General features: G+C 58.7%; 1 protein-coding gene across 1 annotated transcript in view; it reads right to left on the bottom strand.

Moving 5' to 3' along the window:
- Window positions 1-15,566, bottom strand: part of LOC102427501 (collagen alpha-1(XXVII) chain) — a gene marked incomplete at its 3' end in the record, with an annotated part of 129,398 nt that overhangs the window by 84,199 nt on the left and 29,633 nt on the right. Inside the window, exons 4-5 of the mRNA XM_014447154.2 lie at window positions 10,437-10,507; window positions 5,453-7,173 (exon numbers count right to left, since the gene is read on the bottom strand). Of these exons, the coding sequence (XP_014302640.2) occupies window positions 5,453-7,173; window positions 10,437-10,507 (1,792 nt within the window). The remainder of the gene's footprint in view (window positions 1-5,452; window positions 7,174-10,436; window positions 10,508-15,566) is intronic.

Genomic DNA, 15,566 nt, shown 5'->3' with positions numbered 1-15,566 from the left:
ACACTCCCTCTTGGCGTTTATTCTGCCCCAGAAACGGGGGCATCCAAGCTGGGACCTGACCTCATTCACAACATCTGCACAGCAGACTCTAAGTGCCAGCTGGGACCCACGGCCCGGCCTGGTGATGTCAGACCACAGCCTGACTCCTTGACATGGCAGCCCAGCCCCCAGCGGCAGGCCCGGCCGGCCCTGCTCTACCCACCTGGGCTGGGCCACCCCGCGCCCAGCTACAGCCACAGGCCTGGCCCTCCCCCACTCAGCGATCACTTTGTTAGTGGGTGAGTGAGGGGGGCGCCCCTCTCTCCGGATCCGAGACCCTGCCTGTTCTCCGTGCAGTGGAAAAACGCTGCCATTTCTTTCCAGGGCTGAAGCCTGAGCGGGTGACTCTGGGATGATTCACAGGGCCGGGGTGGGATTTTCCACTCCACGATGCAAACAACGGGGCCTCTGAGAGGGCCCGGAGCTGGGGGGAGGGGAGCGGGGGCCGCTGGCCTATCTGCGGGAGGTGGACGAGGCCCGGGCTCAGGGCTCATGCAAACAGAGCCATGGAAACAAGCAAACCCCCACTCTGGGCTTTCCCCAAGGGTCCTGGCCTCCGGCAGCCAGACCTAGGGGAACCCCATCCGATGGAACAAGTCCATCCTTGTGTCCAGCTGCAAGGGCCCGCCTGCCAAGCCTCGCAGAGAGAAGTTAGCTCTGGCTGGCATGGCCCCTGGCGGCAAGCAAGGAGAGGTTTCACAGGCCTGGGATCTGGGAGACCTGAGTCCAACCCTGTGTGCTGCTAACTGCCGGGAGACCCTTAGCAATGAACTCTCAGTCTCTGGACCTCTGCTCGGTGCTTAAAGCCTGAGGGGGAGAAGTCAGGGAATCTCAAAGGGCCTTCCTATCTCTATCTGAGCTCCCGATTATTCCCAAGAATGGCGCACAGGGTGCCCAGTCTCTGTCCTAGGGAAGGGCCTACTGGGACAGGGCTTCTCTGTGTAGCCTTGAGCAAGTTCTCTCCTTATGCCTTCGGGCCTCAGTTTGTCTGGCTGTAAAATGGGGGCATAATCCTCATCTTCCAAAATCACGTGTGTGTGCTGGTTACTCTCCCTTTGCTCCCAAGATCCACTCTGTGCCCTGGGAAGCTGCTCCTACAGGCTGCACCCACAGGCTTCCTTGCTCTCTGCTCTGGCTGGGTTTGGCCGAGAGGAGGCCACTGCAGAAGGAGAGAGTGGGCAGGGTATTTCTCTCCCTGCTCCCTCCCTGCTGTGCTGTAGTTTGGCCCCAACTCCTGTCAAAGAACCCTGGTCATGTTTTAACCCTGCTGGGCTCTGGTAACGCCTGCCCCTCCCCTTGTACCTTCAGGTTGGATTCCTGTGCGATGCCAGCCCCTGTAGGTTCCTTTGATGCTGCCCATAGCTCTGCAAATAGTCCCTTCCCGAAACTCTCCTCAATTACCCTCTTCCCCTCCCCTAGAGTCGCAGGATACACCATGCAGATTGCTTAGCACGGAGCTAGGCACACAGGAGCTCCAAAGCATATGGTAAAGACAGCAAAACACCCCTCCATTCTCCTGGGTGCTAGGTTGTACTAACGAAAGGGGTGAATTTCTCAAGGTCTAGTTCCAATTCCTAACCGTCAACAGTAGGAAGGTCCTCCTGTGCCCAAACCCTCCTGGTTCTCTTAGTGTAACAATACCCCCACCTCACCAATCAGCACATCGGCCACAGCAATCTGCTGGGACTCCGATTCTAGTGCTGGGTGCATCTCACTCCATCCACACAACAACCCTGGGAAGGCACATGGTACCATACTCACATTTTACAGAGGCAGAAACCGAAGCTCAGAGAGGCTAAGTGACTTGCCAAAGGTCACACAGCACCAGACACCAAGAAGGCACTCAATCAACGTTCGTTGAAAGAAGGAAAGGACGGCTGGATAAGGGAATGGTTCAAACCCAGGTCATTCCAAATCTAGTCTGTAGGCCTTTGCATTCCGTGCAGCCTCCTTATCCCACCACCAGCAAAGATCTGGGGAACCTCAAGCAACCCAGCCCGTGAGTCAAGACAACCTGTTTTTTTTGTGTGTATGTTTTTTTTTTTTTGCGAGGATCACATTCCTTCATTTACAGATAGTCATGGAGCGTCTGCTGTGGGCCAGGCCCTCAGCCGGGTCTCCCCGAGGTGACGCCTGCAAAAAGTACATGCGCGTGCAAATGCCAGCGGCCCGCGAGTGAATAAATAAGGCCTTGACTCGCCTCCTCCCAGGCGTGGGGCTTCTGTGCAGCTTCTGTGCAGCCTCTGAACCACAGCCTCCCCGCCCCTCCCCAGCCCAGGCCAGTCAGCTTTTCCATGCTCCCCCCGCTCCTGGGGCTCCCACAGAGCTTCCTCGCTCAGTGGCTACAACTCCTGGCAGGCCCAGGCCTAGCGCTCGGTCCCAGCCTCCCTCAGCCCGTCCCATGTCCCTGGGGAGCCATGCAGAACCCGCCCCACACACCCTCCCAGGCTCTGAAAGGTCCCACAGTCATTTCTAAGGAGGAAGCTCTTCCAATGTCGTGTCACAGGAGGAGACAGTTCCAGAGAGAGGAGAGCAGTGTCCCACGTCACCCAGCGAACTAGATCTCCAAGGCGGCCCTGGAGAGCATCCAGCCTGCTTCCTCACAGGAGCTGGCAGCTCTGTCTGACATTCTGCAGAAGCTGAGGCTGAGGGGGAGTCAGGGCCACAGAGCTCGTAAGCGGTGGGGCCGGGATTCGAACCCAGGTCTGCATGATCCCCGTCTGGGGACAGTTAAGCCCCATGTCCCAGGCAGCACCGCTTCTGCTCTGCTGAGACTCGATTCTGAATGTATAGGGAGGTTGGGGGCAGAGAAGAGAGGACGGAAGGAACAAGAGTTCCTGTCGCGACTCAAAGATGCCACTCTGATTTAATAATTTCTGGCATCTGGTGACATACAAATGACCAGTCTGCTCCCTGCCACACCGAGGACTGGCCAAAGCTTCCGGGTCCTATTGGAGTGAGTCCAGACTCCAAGATGGGGAGGGTGGGATTAGGGAGAGCATGGGGCTGTAGGCGGGATGGCACCTGTCCTGTCCCCCCTCTTGCCCTCATCAGTTTGGGGCTGGAGGAGCAGGAAGGGCCATGGCATCCTGGCCCCTGTAAGAACATGCCGAGAGCCCTTGGCCAAGTCTTTTGTCCCTCTCCCCCTCGTGTCCTCTTTGGTAGAGCAGGGATTAACACACACATCCTGCCCCTCCTGAACCAGTCCCTGGGAGGCGCTAAAGGGAAGCGCACACATGTGGAAGTAACTCATATACATGGTGGGAGAGAAACAGAAGTCTCAGCATGAGCTCTTCCTTGGAGGCCAAGGACAGCTCCTGACACATCTTCTGAAACCCCCCAGCCTCCCAGCTCTAGGCCCTGGGGTCTTAGAGTGGACATTCATGAGGGGGGGATGTTTTGCCCTGGAGTCTGGAGTCTGGAGCTGAGGCATAAACTTCAACTCTGCCTCCTACGTGCTGTGTGCCCTTGGGCAAGTCCTGGCCCTCTCTGGGCACAGTCTCCAGGCTCTTCCCCTGCCCACTGAGGAGAGTTGAACTGGAATGAGGCCTAAGCACCCATCCACGGTACAGGACATGCCAGCACCTTCTTCGGTCACCGGGAAGCTCCAGGCGATCTGGAAGGAGGCCTCACCTCCTGCTGACCCACATCACCAGACCCAGGAGGCAAGTGTGTGGCTCAGGCATCCACCGGCCCCAAAGACAGATGCTACACCCGGAAAGTCCATTCCTGCTGCGGTTCTGGCTCGGACACGGCCTCTTTCCACACCGTACACAGCTCGGGAGGCAGGGTTCTTCCTCCACCAGGCAGAGTGGACACCCTGCACCTCACTGCCCTCTGTCAGAGGGAGACAATTCACCCCCTTTCAACCTCACAGCCAGCGAGCCGGCGCCCCTGCAGCCTGGGAGCTGAGCTGTCAGGGCCCCAGGCACCTGGGGCCTGAGTCGGACCGGGTCACCTGGAGGATTCCTCATTTCCTCAGCTCCCAACGCTCTACCCTGCCCATTGCAGAACTCGGGGACTTGAGCAGAATGTTGACATAATCACAAAGCAATGCATGTAATTTCCATACGTTCTACAATATGGTTATAATAAAAATGGGCCCTCAGTCCTCTTGCAGAGAGGCTGAATAAATATTATTCCTAATGATTATTAAAAATAATCAAGTGTGTTTGGTAAGGCCCGGGAATTCCCAGCATCTGCCACTGTCTCCGCATTGTAAGGAGCCCTAATGTCAAATACAGAGCCCAGAAGGAGGGAACCACATGGTGCTCATCACCGAGGCAGGAGAACAGAGCCGAGGCCCAGGCTTCCTGGAAACTCCATCCCATCACTCCCTGCCTGCAGGAATTGGCCTCCGGCAGCAGAAAGGCCGTTGCCCCTGGAGACAGTCCCAGGCAAGCCAGGGGCATTGACCCTGAGAATGTCTCCTGCACCAGGAATGTTCTTTCTCCTGCTTGGGTCCACTCTGACCCTCCTCACCCCAAACTCCTCTACCAGGCGCCACACTTCGAGTGTCTAGCTGCGGTTCTCAACCTGTGGGTCGCGACCCCTTTGGCGGTCGAACGACCCTTTCACAGGGGTCGCCTAAGACCATCCTGCCTATCAGATATTTACATGACGATTCATAACAGTAGCAACATTACAGTTATGAAGTAGCAACGAAAATCATTTTATGGTTGGGTCACAACATGAGGAACGGTATTTAAAGGGCCAGAAGGTTGAGAACCACTGGGACTCTACAGGATTCAGGCAAGTAACATACATGGGTGATTGGAAGACCCAATCGGGAGATGCGGGGACAGGCACAGACAGGAGCGGGCCGGGCCTGTCTAAAGGGGCCACCCTGACCTGGCTGCAGCCCAGGGCCCCTGCATCTCCGCCACTTCCAAGAGAGGCTGGTCACTGGGTCTTTTCTAAGAAATCTCTCATTTTTAAAATGTGAGTCACTTATTAAAAATGTTTAAACCATGTTGCATGCGCCAAACAAAACATCAGGGCTACCCACGTGGGACTCCCAGGCAAGCTGATGGCCCTCGGAGCCCTGCCCTCGGAGTCAGGAGCTGCCTTGAGGCTGTGTGACCCGGGCCACCAGTTCATGGCTCTCCTTAAGCCACTTGACCTTTATAGCTGGAGCAGCAAAGAATGACCTGGGGCCTGGGCCAACCAAAGCCCAAGGGGGCTCTCCACCTGACCGGAGTCTGGCTCAGTGGGTCATGAATCCAGAGCAGGACTTACACCCATGAACACAGCCGAGGTGGAGGAGTGGGGGACGCATCAAGACGGCTCATCAGCAGCTCCCTGCTCTAAGCCGCTTCTGTTCCTCCGCCCTTGCCAGGAACAAGCACTGGACCAAACTGCCCCCGCTACCCGCTCGAGCTCCTGGCAACACGCGCACCTCGCCCATTCTTACCGGAAAACCACAGTCTCCCTTCGGCCCCGGAGGTCCCATCAGCAGCGGGAAAGGCGTGGGTCCCACCAGATGAAAGAACGAATAGCCACTGCTCGTGGGCCAGGGGCTGGAGGACAGGAATCGCGCCGGGGCCAACGCTGGGGCCGGGGTGGTCTGCCGGCCGGGCCGGGGCTGGCTGGGGCTGGGCCCCGTGGTCGGATCACTGATGGGGACATCCCTGGCTGCCTTCCCGGGTCTGAGGGGGACGGGCTTCTTGGGTCTGGCCTTCTTTGTGGCTTCTGATCCAGTGGGTTTCTTGCTTCCAGTGGGGACTGAACCAGGAGTGAGGGTGGGAGGCATCGCTGTGGCTAGAGGCCGAGTGGTCCTGGTAGAGCCAGGCCTGGGGGCAGGTGAGGGGGGCAAAACAGTGGGTTGGGGAGGTCTGTGTGTGCTGGTGCGGGCGGGAGCTGGCTCACTGGCACGGCTGCTCATCTTGGCCTCTGTCTGGACAACGGGGAGGAAGGGCTTTTTAGAGGCACCGGCAGCGGGGGGCAGGGGCCGGGCGCTGGCAGGTGGGGGTCGGGGCGTCACAGGGTTCCTCTGGACCGGCTTCCCTGTGGGACGGGACACTTGGGCAGGGACTGGGGGGAGAGTGGGTGGCACTGGCTTCTTGGTGGGAGGGGCTGACTTTCTGGAGGAAGGGAGAGCTGCCTTCTGGGCGGGGCGGGGGCTTTTGACAGGGGCAATGGGAGGAGAAGGGGCTGCAGGCTTGGTTGGGTGGCTCTTGGGGGTTTTGGTGGCTGTGCTCTTCTGCAAGGACTGGACAGGTGTGGGGGGGCTGGCAGGAGAGGCTCGGGGCACGGGAGGAAGCACTTGGCTCGCTGACAGCTTGGCAGGTGGCAGTGGGGTCCGGGCTGGGCCTCCCACTGAGACACGCCTGTGAGGGTCTGTGGTGCTAGTCCTTAGGGGCTTGGTAGGTGTGGGGGGCACCACCGTCCCTCTGGATCCCCTGCCTGCTGGCCGCGAGCCCAGGGCTGGCATGGCAGTGGTCAGGTTCCCCAGGCCGAGCAGGGCTAGGTCAGTCTGGAAGGCAAAGGGTGCGCCCGAGTCCCGGGGGAGGAGGGGTCCCGGCTGGGGCCGGTACATGTCGGCCTGTCCACACGGCCGCCTCAGGTGGGTGCAGTAATTGTGAGCGACCTGCGTCACAGGGTAGATACTGAACTGGCACAGGGCGCCTTCGAACTGGACCGCGTGCGGGCTCATCCTCCCAAAGAGGAAGGAGCCCTCGGGGTCCAGCGCGGGGTCCCTGTGGAAAGCCAGCGGGACAGGCACCCGGCGCTGCCCGCAGGCCGTCACCAGCGTGACCGTGCGGCCACGGAGCTCCAGGGCCAGGTGGTGCCAGCGCCCGTCGTGCACGTCCAGGTCGAAGGCCACGGAACGCCGGGGTCCCAGGTGGACGACCGTCTTGCCGGGGAGGAACTGCAGGCCCAGCTGCAGCTTGTGCTTCCGGCTGCGGACGGCGAAGAGGAAGGCATGGTTCACCCGATGGGAGCAGAGGCTCAGCACCAGCGCCAGCTCTGTGCCCAGGGCGGCAGGGATGATGGCGGTCGTGGGGGCCTGGAGCCGGGCCCGCTGCGTAACGATGAAGCCCGACTGGAATGGGATGACCCCTGGGGGTGGGGGGCTCCGGCCGCCCGCTGCCTTGGTCCAGCTGAGGCCCAGCCGCTGGAGGACGTCCACATCTGGAGAGGGAGGGCGGAGGGGAGAGGGCACGGTCAGGGCCTGCTCCAGCCCAGACCCCTGCAGGTGCGCGGGCAGTGAGGACCATCGGCCTCCGCTGCCCGCTGCCCCATGGGTGTGGCTGAGAGTGCGGAGCTGGAACCGGTTCCTTGTCTGGCTGCATGATCTTGCACATGGTGGCAGAAAACACAGCCTCTGGAGCCAAACGTCCTAAGTTCAAATACCAGCTCCATCATGACTAGCCCTGTGGCTCTAGTGCCTTGGTCTTCCCATCTGTTAAATGGGATAAGAGCAGCAACACACTCAGAAGGATGCTGTGAGGATTAAATGAGCTAATACACTTGGGGGAAAAAAAAGTGCCTGGCACAAAGTAAGTATTTTTAAACAATAGCTATTGATATTAAAAATAATGATCATCACCAAATGCTAGCGCTGAGTATCAGAGACTGTGCTCAATGTGACATGTTTCCCTTTCTCTCTGCCTCAAAGGGTGTCTCCTCCAGGAAGCAGGCCCACAAGTGAGGGAGCGGGGTGACAGGAATGGACATGCCACTGGAGTTGGGTCTGGATGTCCACCTTAGGAACCTACTGAGTCCCTCCCACGCCCGAGGTCTCTGTCTGGCTGGAGCAGGCGCCGGGGAGCTTCTCTCTGCACGGGAGGGAGAGGACAGTTCCAATGTCGCCGCCCTCGCTGTGTGGCTCTGGAGAGAGCCGGGGAAGTCATTGAGGCACCCCTGCAGCCTCTGTCCTCTGGCCAGGTCACATCCGCCCGGTAATTACGGCGGCGGGGCTCGCGGCGGCGGGGCTCGCCAGAGCAAGAGGAGGCTTCCAGGGTGTTTATGGAAAGGCGACCTGAACTTGCCTCTCACAAGCCATTCAGCCGCTTTCAGTCAGCTGGGCTGCCAGTGTCTGCAGACTGGCTCTGAGCTGTCTTGGCCGGCAGAGAGGCCGCCCCCGGAATTGGGGTCTGGGTCAGTCCTCAGGGCCCCTACCCTGAGCTCAGCTAGCCCCTGAGTGTGGAATGCTCTCTCACTACCCAGTGGGACGGGTATACATTGGGCCGAATGCGGCACTCAGCGCTTAGTAGGCCCTCAATTGACAACTGAGGTGGATGAACAGGTGGATGGGTAGATGGGCAGCTGGACAGGTTGGGAGAAACGGAGAACCTGGGTGCTGGCAACAGGGCAGCATAATGGCTGCACAGCAGGCTCTGGAGGCAGAAGGCCAGACCTTAAAGCCAGACAAGACCACCATGAGTCTGGACTGAGTCTCAGTTTCCCCCTCTGTAAAGAGGGGCTACAAGACGTGCCTCCATCATAGGGTTGCTGGGAGATGCAATGGTAGTCTTCCCCATCTCCTCCCCCTCGCCCTGCACCAGGGAACTCTGGCCCAGGCTCTTCCTGACGCCCAGGCCTCAGTTTCCCTGCCTGTAAGACGAGGGACACGAGACCTGGAGATGGCCCTGTTCTAAGAGCTCTGTAGCTTCAGGCTGCTGTTTCAGCCACTTGCATTGAAGACCTTTATTCCTCCCTGGGACCTGAGGGCCTTCATTTCACTTCACATTCCTCCTCTCTCCCACCTCTGTTGGCCCCCAGGTCCTAAGCTAAACCAAACTGCTCAGGGTTCTCTGAGTAGTAGTATATTTTACGTTTTAATCACTGAAAACTGCTTCATTATCACAAAGTATTATTCACTATAAACAACTTAAAATGGAGGAGCCACTTGTTGGGGAGCCACTTGTTCCCCCTCGGCAGCCCCAGGAGGCCCCCGGGCCTGCACCCATCTCCCCCCGGAAAACCGCAGCTTGCAGCCACTTGCACTCGCCCAGGGAAACGGACAACCGGCTGGGCCAGGCGGCACTGATGGGGTTTCCCTCATCATCCTGCCAAGGCAGGTTTCAGCACCGACACCAACCAGTCTCCAAGCCTCCCCCGCGGGCAGAGCCCTGAACTCTCACTCCTGGGGCGGAGGTGGTCACCGCTGAGCTTCCGGAGCCTCTGATCCCTGTGGGCTCCACCGCGGAGAGAGAGGGGCTGTTCTTGCCCGAACTTTCGGGTAAACAATGTCGTTAATAATAACGAACATTTACCGAGCCCGTACTCTGTACCAAGTGCCTGACATGCCTTATCTCTACTGACTCTCTCAATCACCTATGAAGCAGGTACTGTTCGTTATTCCCACTTTATAGATGAGGGTCAGGAAAGTTCCTATAATAACTTGCCCAAGGTCATGGAGCGTATAACAAAAGGCTCAGCTGAAGTTGGAACCCTGACCGCTTGGCTTCAGGGTCTTTGTTCTTAGCCACGATGCTCTCCTGTGCTGGAGGCCCTCAGACAGGCTGGAACGCAGGGTGGAGACACATCCAGAATCCCATCAGAGCTGAGGAGCTAGCGGACAGGGGAATGAAGGCAGCCCAACGCCAAGATGGAAGGGCCCAGCCAGCTGGCCGCAGCGAGATCCTTTATTACATAAACCTGGCTCCACACAGCTCCAGCCTCTCCCCAACCCCCAGCGCCTGACTCAGGACTCTGGACAGCTGTTCACCTACTTTGTGGGGGAAACAGCAAGCTCGGAAAATGTGACATTTGCACAAAATGTTGCCGGGCAGCAGCAGGAGTCTCTTCCGGGCATGGCCCTCCCCTCCCAGGGGCCCAATCCCTGCCCAGCGGCCAGGTCAGGCCACAGGGGCCCTGGGAGTGCCCGGCGGCCTGCCCTGCACACGGCGGGTGTGGAGAAGGGGGAAGGGCTGCTATTTTAAGAGGCCTTGTGGCCGCTTGACAAACAGATGTGGGAGAGGTTTCAGTTTCACCGGGCAGCTGTGTAGCCAGCCCACTGCCGCCCTGGCCCCCTGGACAGCTCCTCAGGGATCGCTGGGAAAAGCAGGATCTCACGGCAAGGGGAGGGCCGGCGACAGGCTTGGGCAATGATAGCCCTGGCCTTCATGTCTCCTTTCAGCAGTTGTCCCAGGACAAATAGAGGCAACTGAGGCTGACTGGTCCAAAGTGGCCGACCCACACTGTGCCCCGGAGAGGAACGAAAGGCTCCCCCCTCCACATTTCTGCACTGAGCCCTTCCTACCCCTTACAAAACATCAAACATGTTTCTCTCATGACCAGAGAGGATTTGCCAGCGATCAACTCCATTCTACTGATGAGAAAACCGAGGCATCGAGTTCCAATTCGGGGCACGGATGTCTCCTACCCCTGCATTCTCCCGTCCCTTCTGTCCCCCCATCCTCCCCTGGACAAAGAGAAGGGAGAGTTACCTTCAGGAGCTCCTTGGGTGGAGGCCAGGTGACAGGCGAATGAGACTAAGATCCAGGTGAAGAGAAACCCCCTAGAGACCAGGAGACACAAGCAGAGGCGGCATCAGCTTCCACCCCTCGGCCCAGATCCGGCTGGGGAGTTGGGAGTGGGTCGTCCAGCCCCGCCCACCCCAGTGTCGCCCAGGGGGGCTGGGAGGCAAGGTGCAGGCTCTAGGACCCTATCAGAATAATCCACGCTCCCGGGTCTCTAGGTACAGCCTCTGGGGACAGGAGCTGCTTATATGGTACACATACAACCCTGCTTTTTTACAGAATGATAAACCAAGGCCATTGGGCAAGAAGCTCTGCCCTGGGTGTCAGGAGACCCAGGGTCCAGTTCAAAATCTGCCGCCAACTCACTGGGGGACAAGGAGCCAGCCCCTGCCCTTCCCCCTTTCTGGGCATCAGTCTCCCCGTGGTACTACGGCCCTATGATATTGAGGCCCGATGGGTAGTACAGCCAGAGCTGAAAGTTCGACAGGAAGACCAGTCTGGTCTGTTGGGATGGCCATCATCCTCAAAGGGCTAGAGAGATAAACACTCACTGTCCAGGCCCAAGGCAAGGAGAAGACCCCTTAACCAGGACCAGGGTGCGCTCAGGAAGCTGCCCAGCTGGCTTCCCGCTGATAGAAAATGGGAGGAGAAAAGAGAGGAGACGATGGGGAGTCAGGCAGACTCAGGTGCAACCGGCCCCCTTGCGTACCAGCTGTGTGACCCTGGTCGAGTCACTCAGCCTCCCTGAGCCTGTCTCCTCTGAAACATGGCTGGCATGGCCAGGCGTGAGGATTAAATGAGCTCATGCATGTCAAGGGCCTGGCCTGCCACCAGCCATGCCAGTGCCCCTTAGACGGTCTCTGCTGCCCTTGCACTCCGGGGACTGGAAGGGTTAATGCTCTGCTCAGTGGCTCCTGCCAAGATGGGCAGAGGCAGTGATCTGATTTCACCTTCCTGTGGGAGCAGCCACTGGTGATACCCGAAGCTACCTGGGGCATCTGATCCTCGAGCAGGCAAAGGGGAGGGCGGCACGTGGCCAGAGATGGCTGGCCAGGATGCAGGCCAAGCAGGGATGGCTGGCCAGGATGCAGGCCAAGAGAGCTGTGACGGGGGCGGAGCGGGGGGAGGAGAGGGGGGGCCAAGGCTGGGACACACAGGCTGGGATCCACTCATCTCCAGCAACGACTAAAGGTCAGAGTGCCTAGCTGCCCCGGAGAGAAGGGCACAGGCTGGCCTTCTGGTATGATCTGCCCACTTGAATCAAATGGCAGCTCCATCATCCCTGAAAAGAAATAATAGGCATCTTTGTTTGACAAAAACGGAGGCTTAGGGAGGGCAGGTACTTCCTCAAGGTCACCCTGGGCAGGCTCTGGGTCAAAATTCTCTCGTCCATCCACCAGGTGGACGTTACAGGAAACTGGCCAGATATATTGGGGAAGAACTGTCTCCTGTATCCCCGTCTTGGCAGGTCCCATAGCACAACCGCACACCAAGGGCTCCGAGAAGTCCTGGAATAAATTGACTGCACATTTTGTCACTCAGCTAGACCACGGAACTCGTTTTTTCTGAGAAGGCTCCCTCAGGAGACGCTGCCCCTCACTTTCCAGTGTTCCTGAAACCTCACTAGTTTCCATTCCGTTTCCTTCCAGCCCCCTCTCTTCCCAGCTCTCCCCAGGCACCAGCCCTCACTCCTCGAGTCGCACTGTGTTAAGTCTAACACTTGTGTTAGTATGTTTCCCCAGCTGCTCCAGAGAGGCCAGAGAGAATTTGCCAATGATCAGAGAGAAGGTGCAGCAAGCACACATGGCACTCCCGGTCAGCTCTTCCTGCTGTGTGTGATGCCAAGGTGACTACTCTGTAGAGAATAAGAGGGTAAATTAGGGGGGGAGGGAATGTTTTTAATCTCCAAAGTTCAAGAGAAAGAAGACTTGCAGGGGAGAGAGGGCAGCTAGGATCAGAATCTGTTGCAAAAAGTATCTGTCATCGTCCCGTTCCCCCGCCCCCCGCTGGTCCATTCACCTTGACAAATGCCACTGACCACGTCAGACCTGGATTCTGTGTGCACTTGACCCATAAACTTCCAAAGCATAATGCGGGAGTACAGAGTGGGAGAAGGCCCTTTGAGTTCCTCTAGAGTCAGATTCTAGTCCCATCTCTTTATTGCAGAGATGGACAACTGAGGCCCAGAGAGGGGAAGTGACTTGCCCAAAGCTACACAGCACGTCAGTGACCCTATCCTCTGACTCCACTGCTCAACGCACAGTCCTTTTCACTGGACTTGCCTCCCATGGAGAAGGCGGAGACTTACAGGGACTTGTCAGAGACCAGAGTCCCAGCCTTCACCAACAGGAACAGAGATGTAGCCGGGGAGCCAACAGCCCTCTAAGTGAGCTCCAGGCCTGGAAAGTTGGCTCCCGGAGGGAGGCCCTGCCGATCCTTTTGCTCCCGTTCCAATCCTGCGTAGGCTACTGCTCGTAATGTTTTGTGCCTGTGCTGGCTCAGGGCTTTGTTCTTCTAGACTTCTATTTTCACCACTGACTCGTGGGCCTTGGCTCGGTGAAGCCGGGGCTCCAGCATGTCGGGGAGACCAGAGCATAGGGGCCAGAGCGGGCAGGAGGCCGCCGAAACTGGAGCCACGCGTTAGGTGCCTGACCTTGGAGACACAGCCTGGCCACACGGCCCTCCAAGCAGGAAACCCAGGCGGTCATTTCCCCTGAGAAAAGCCCTCTGCCAGTACATCACTGTGGCTACTCCTGGACCACCAGGCTGCTGGAAGGTGTAGCTGGCTTGCATGGTTTTCCTCCATCCTCGTTTCCTGGGAACATCCAGGATCTTGGAGACCCATACCAGCTTGAACACCCACTGAAAGCTCAGAGCTGAGACTCAGGGTTCTGGGACCCCGAAACACACAAGGAAAGGGGCCCCGAGGCCCCTGGGCTTGGCTGTGCTCTCAAGGGGTGAGATGGGAAAGAAGCTGCCCAGAGGACACAGAACAGCAAAGGGCGATAGGCCTGTTCCACCTGCCTCCATGGACTAGCCAGGCCCCATGTGGCCAGACAGTCCCACCCAGGCTCCTTCCTTCACACCTTCTACCTCTTCCATGGGAAAACAGATGGGTCATCTGTCTGGACAGGATGAAGCCCAGAATTTTCCAGTTGACTCACACATCCATTGAAGATGAGGTGAATAATAATACAAACAACAGCTGCTGTTTACTGAGCACTTACTATAAGCCAGGCACTGTTCTACACCCTTTATAAGCACAGTCCCTGTAATCCTCACAACCCCCACCGTCCAGCTGCTGGTTGGGAATGAAGATGCCCGTATTGTGGGTGAGAAAAACAAGAAGCAGAAAGGCTTGCCCAAGCTCCCAGGGCCGTGTCAGGATTCTGTCACAGCCCCTGGAGGCAGTGCCCTCTCTGCCCTGCAGCCTGCCTCCCACCGGTGTGAGTCCTCCGCCACCCACTGAGATGGCACTTCAGTGGTCTGGGGAGAGGTGTGGAGGAGCAAGGCTGGCAGGCACACCGGGACCAGAGGGCACAGGATCTGGGGCCCTGTAGTGGTGAGGGAGGCAGAAAGACAGGAGCAAGCAGAGGCTGGGCCTCCATGCAGCATGACTGCCCACTTGCCCAAAGCTTGGGCCCCACTATAGGGTGCTCGCCTGGCACCACTTTTCTACCCAACCACTGGCATCTGCCCTGGCACGGGGTCTTCTGGAGAAAATGAGTCAGCAGTGTGCTTACTGGTGCCGTGTGCGCGTGCGTGTGCGTGTGTGTGTGTGTGTGTGTGTGTGTGTGTGTGGTGCGGTGGGGGGCGGGGGATCGCAGCCAGCCTTCTTTTTCCAAGACATGGGAAAGAAGGGGGGCCGTCCTCCTCCATTCCAGCTCAGAGGGGCAGGGCATGGAGGGGGGCGGAGCTACCGCCCGGACCAGCCTCTTGGGAGTGTCCTCCGGTCCTGGGGGCAGGACAGAAAGCCAGCAAGTTCTGTGCTTCCCTGGGCAGAGAGCATGAGCCACAGTCCATAAAGCCCCAGGGGCTGCTCCCTTCCACGCTAGCTCCCCGCCACACTCACGCCCAGGGCAGCGACTGGCTCTCACACGCGCTTCCTCTCTCACAGCTCCTACTGCACAGGCGGGACTCAGAGCCCCTGGGTCCCAGCTCTCCTAGCCCCTCCTAGGAATTCCCTGTCCCTCCCGGGCCCTCCCTCCTCCAGTCCCCGCATCTGCATGTACAGCGAGGGCTTCCACCGGGTGCTCTCCCAGGGCCCTTTCCGCTCGGACATGCTGGCTCTCACTTTCTCTCTCTCACACGCGGGAAAGCAACAGGAACGGAGACCCCACCCCCCACCCCAGAGAAGCAGGGAAACACGGAGACACAAACCCAAACAGACTTGACACACACGCGAAGATTTCCAGAAACCGGGGACGTGCAAAGACACACACACAGACACAGACAGGAGCAGAAGCCCAGGCGTGGAAACCTAGAAACTTGGGGGCAGTTACCCAGGAACAGCCAGAAACGAGACTTACAGGCTGGGGACCTGACGACGGGGCACACCGAGACAGCAGAATGGGAGACCCCTCCGCCCCCAAGCAGCCAAAAGCCCCCCTCCAGGCGCCACCACCACCCCCAATTCCGACCCCGGGCAGGCTCTTCACCGACCCTCCCCGGCTCGGCCCCCGCCCCAGCGCGGATGGGGCCGGCCAGGCAGCGCCGAGCAGGGAGCGCTCGCCAACCCTGGGGCCGCCAGCCCTGGGGCCGGGGGCGCAGCCTGGTTTAACCCCTGGGCCGCCCGCCTCTAAGGGACGCAGGAAGTGAGAGTAAAGTTGACGATCCCCCTGGAAGCTTCCGGGCCAGAAGGGAAACCCCAGATCTTTTCCCTGGGATTAGAATAGCTGGAAGCGGTGTGAGGCGGGCGTCCCCAAAGCATCATAGTTCATCAATAGGTCGCAGACATCAACAGCATGCAAAGCAGATTCTTATCGGGCTCCCCTCAGGGAAGTCCGGGTCATATGGGGTTCCCCAACTTTATGCTCCCAGAACCCAGTGGAAAAGGTGTGTTCACTGCCTTACAGGGGTTCGATATTCCCCGTCCTC

The sequence above is a fragment of the Myotis lucifugus genome, unplaced genomic scaffold, assembly GCF_000147115.1.
Source record: "Myotis lucifugus unplaced genomic scaffold, Myoluc2.0 scaffold_620, whole genome shotgun sequence".
NCBI lineage: Eukaryota > Metazoa > Chordata > Mammalia > Chiroptera > Vespertilionidae > Myotis > Myotis lucifugus.
Note: the sequence above shows the minus strand (reverse complement) of the source record. Positions and strands in the feature narration are given on the sequence as shown.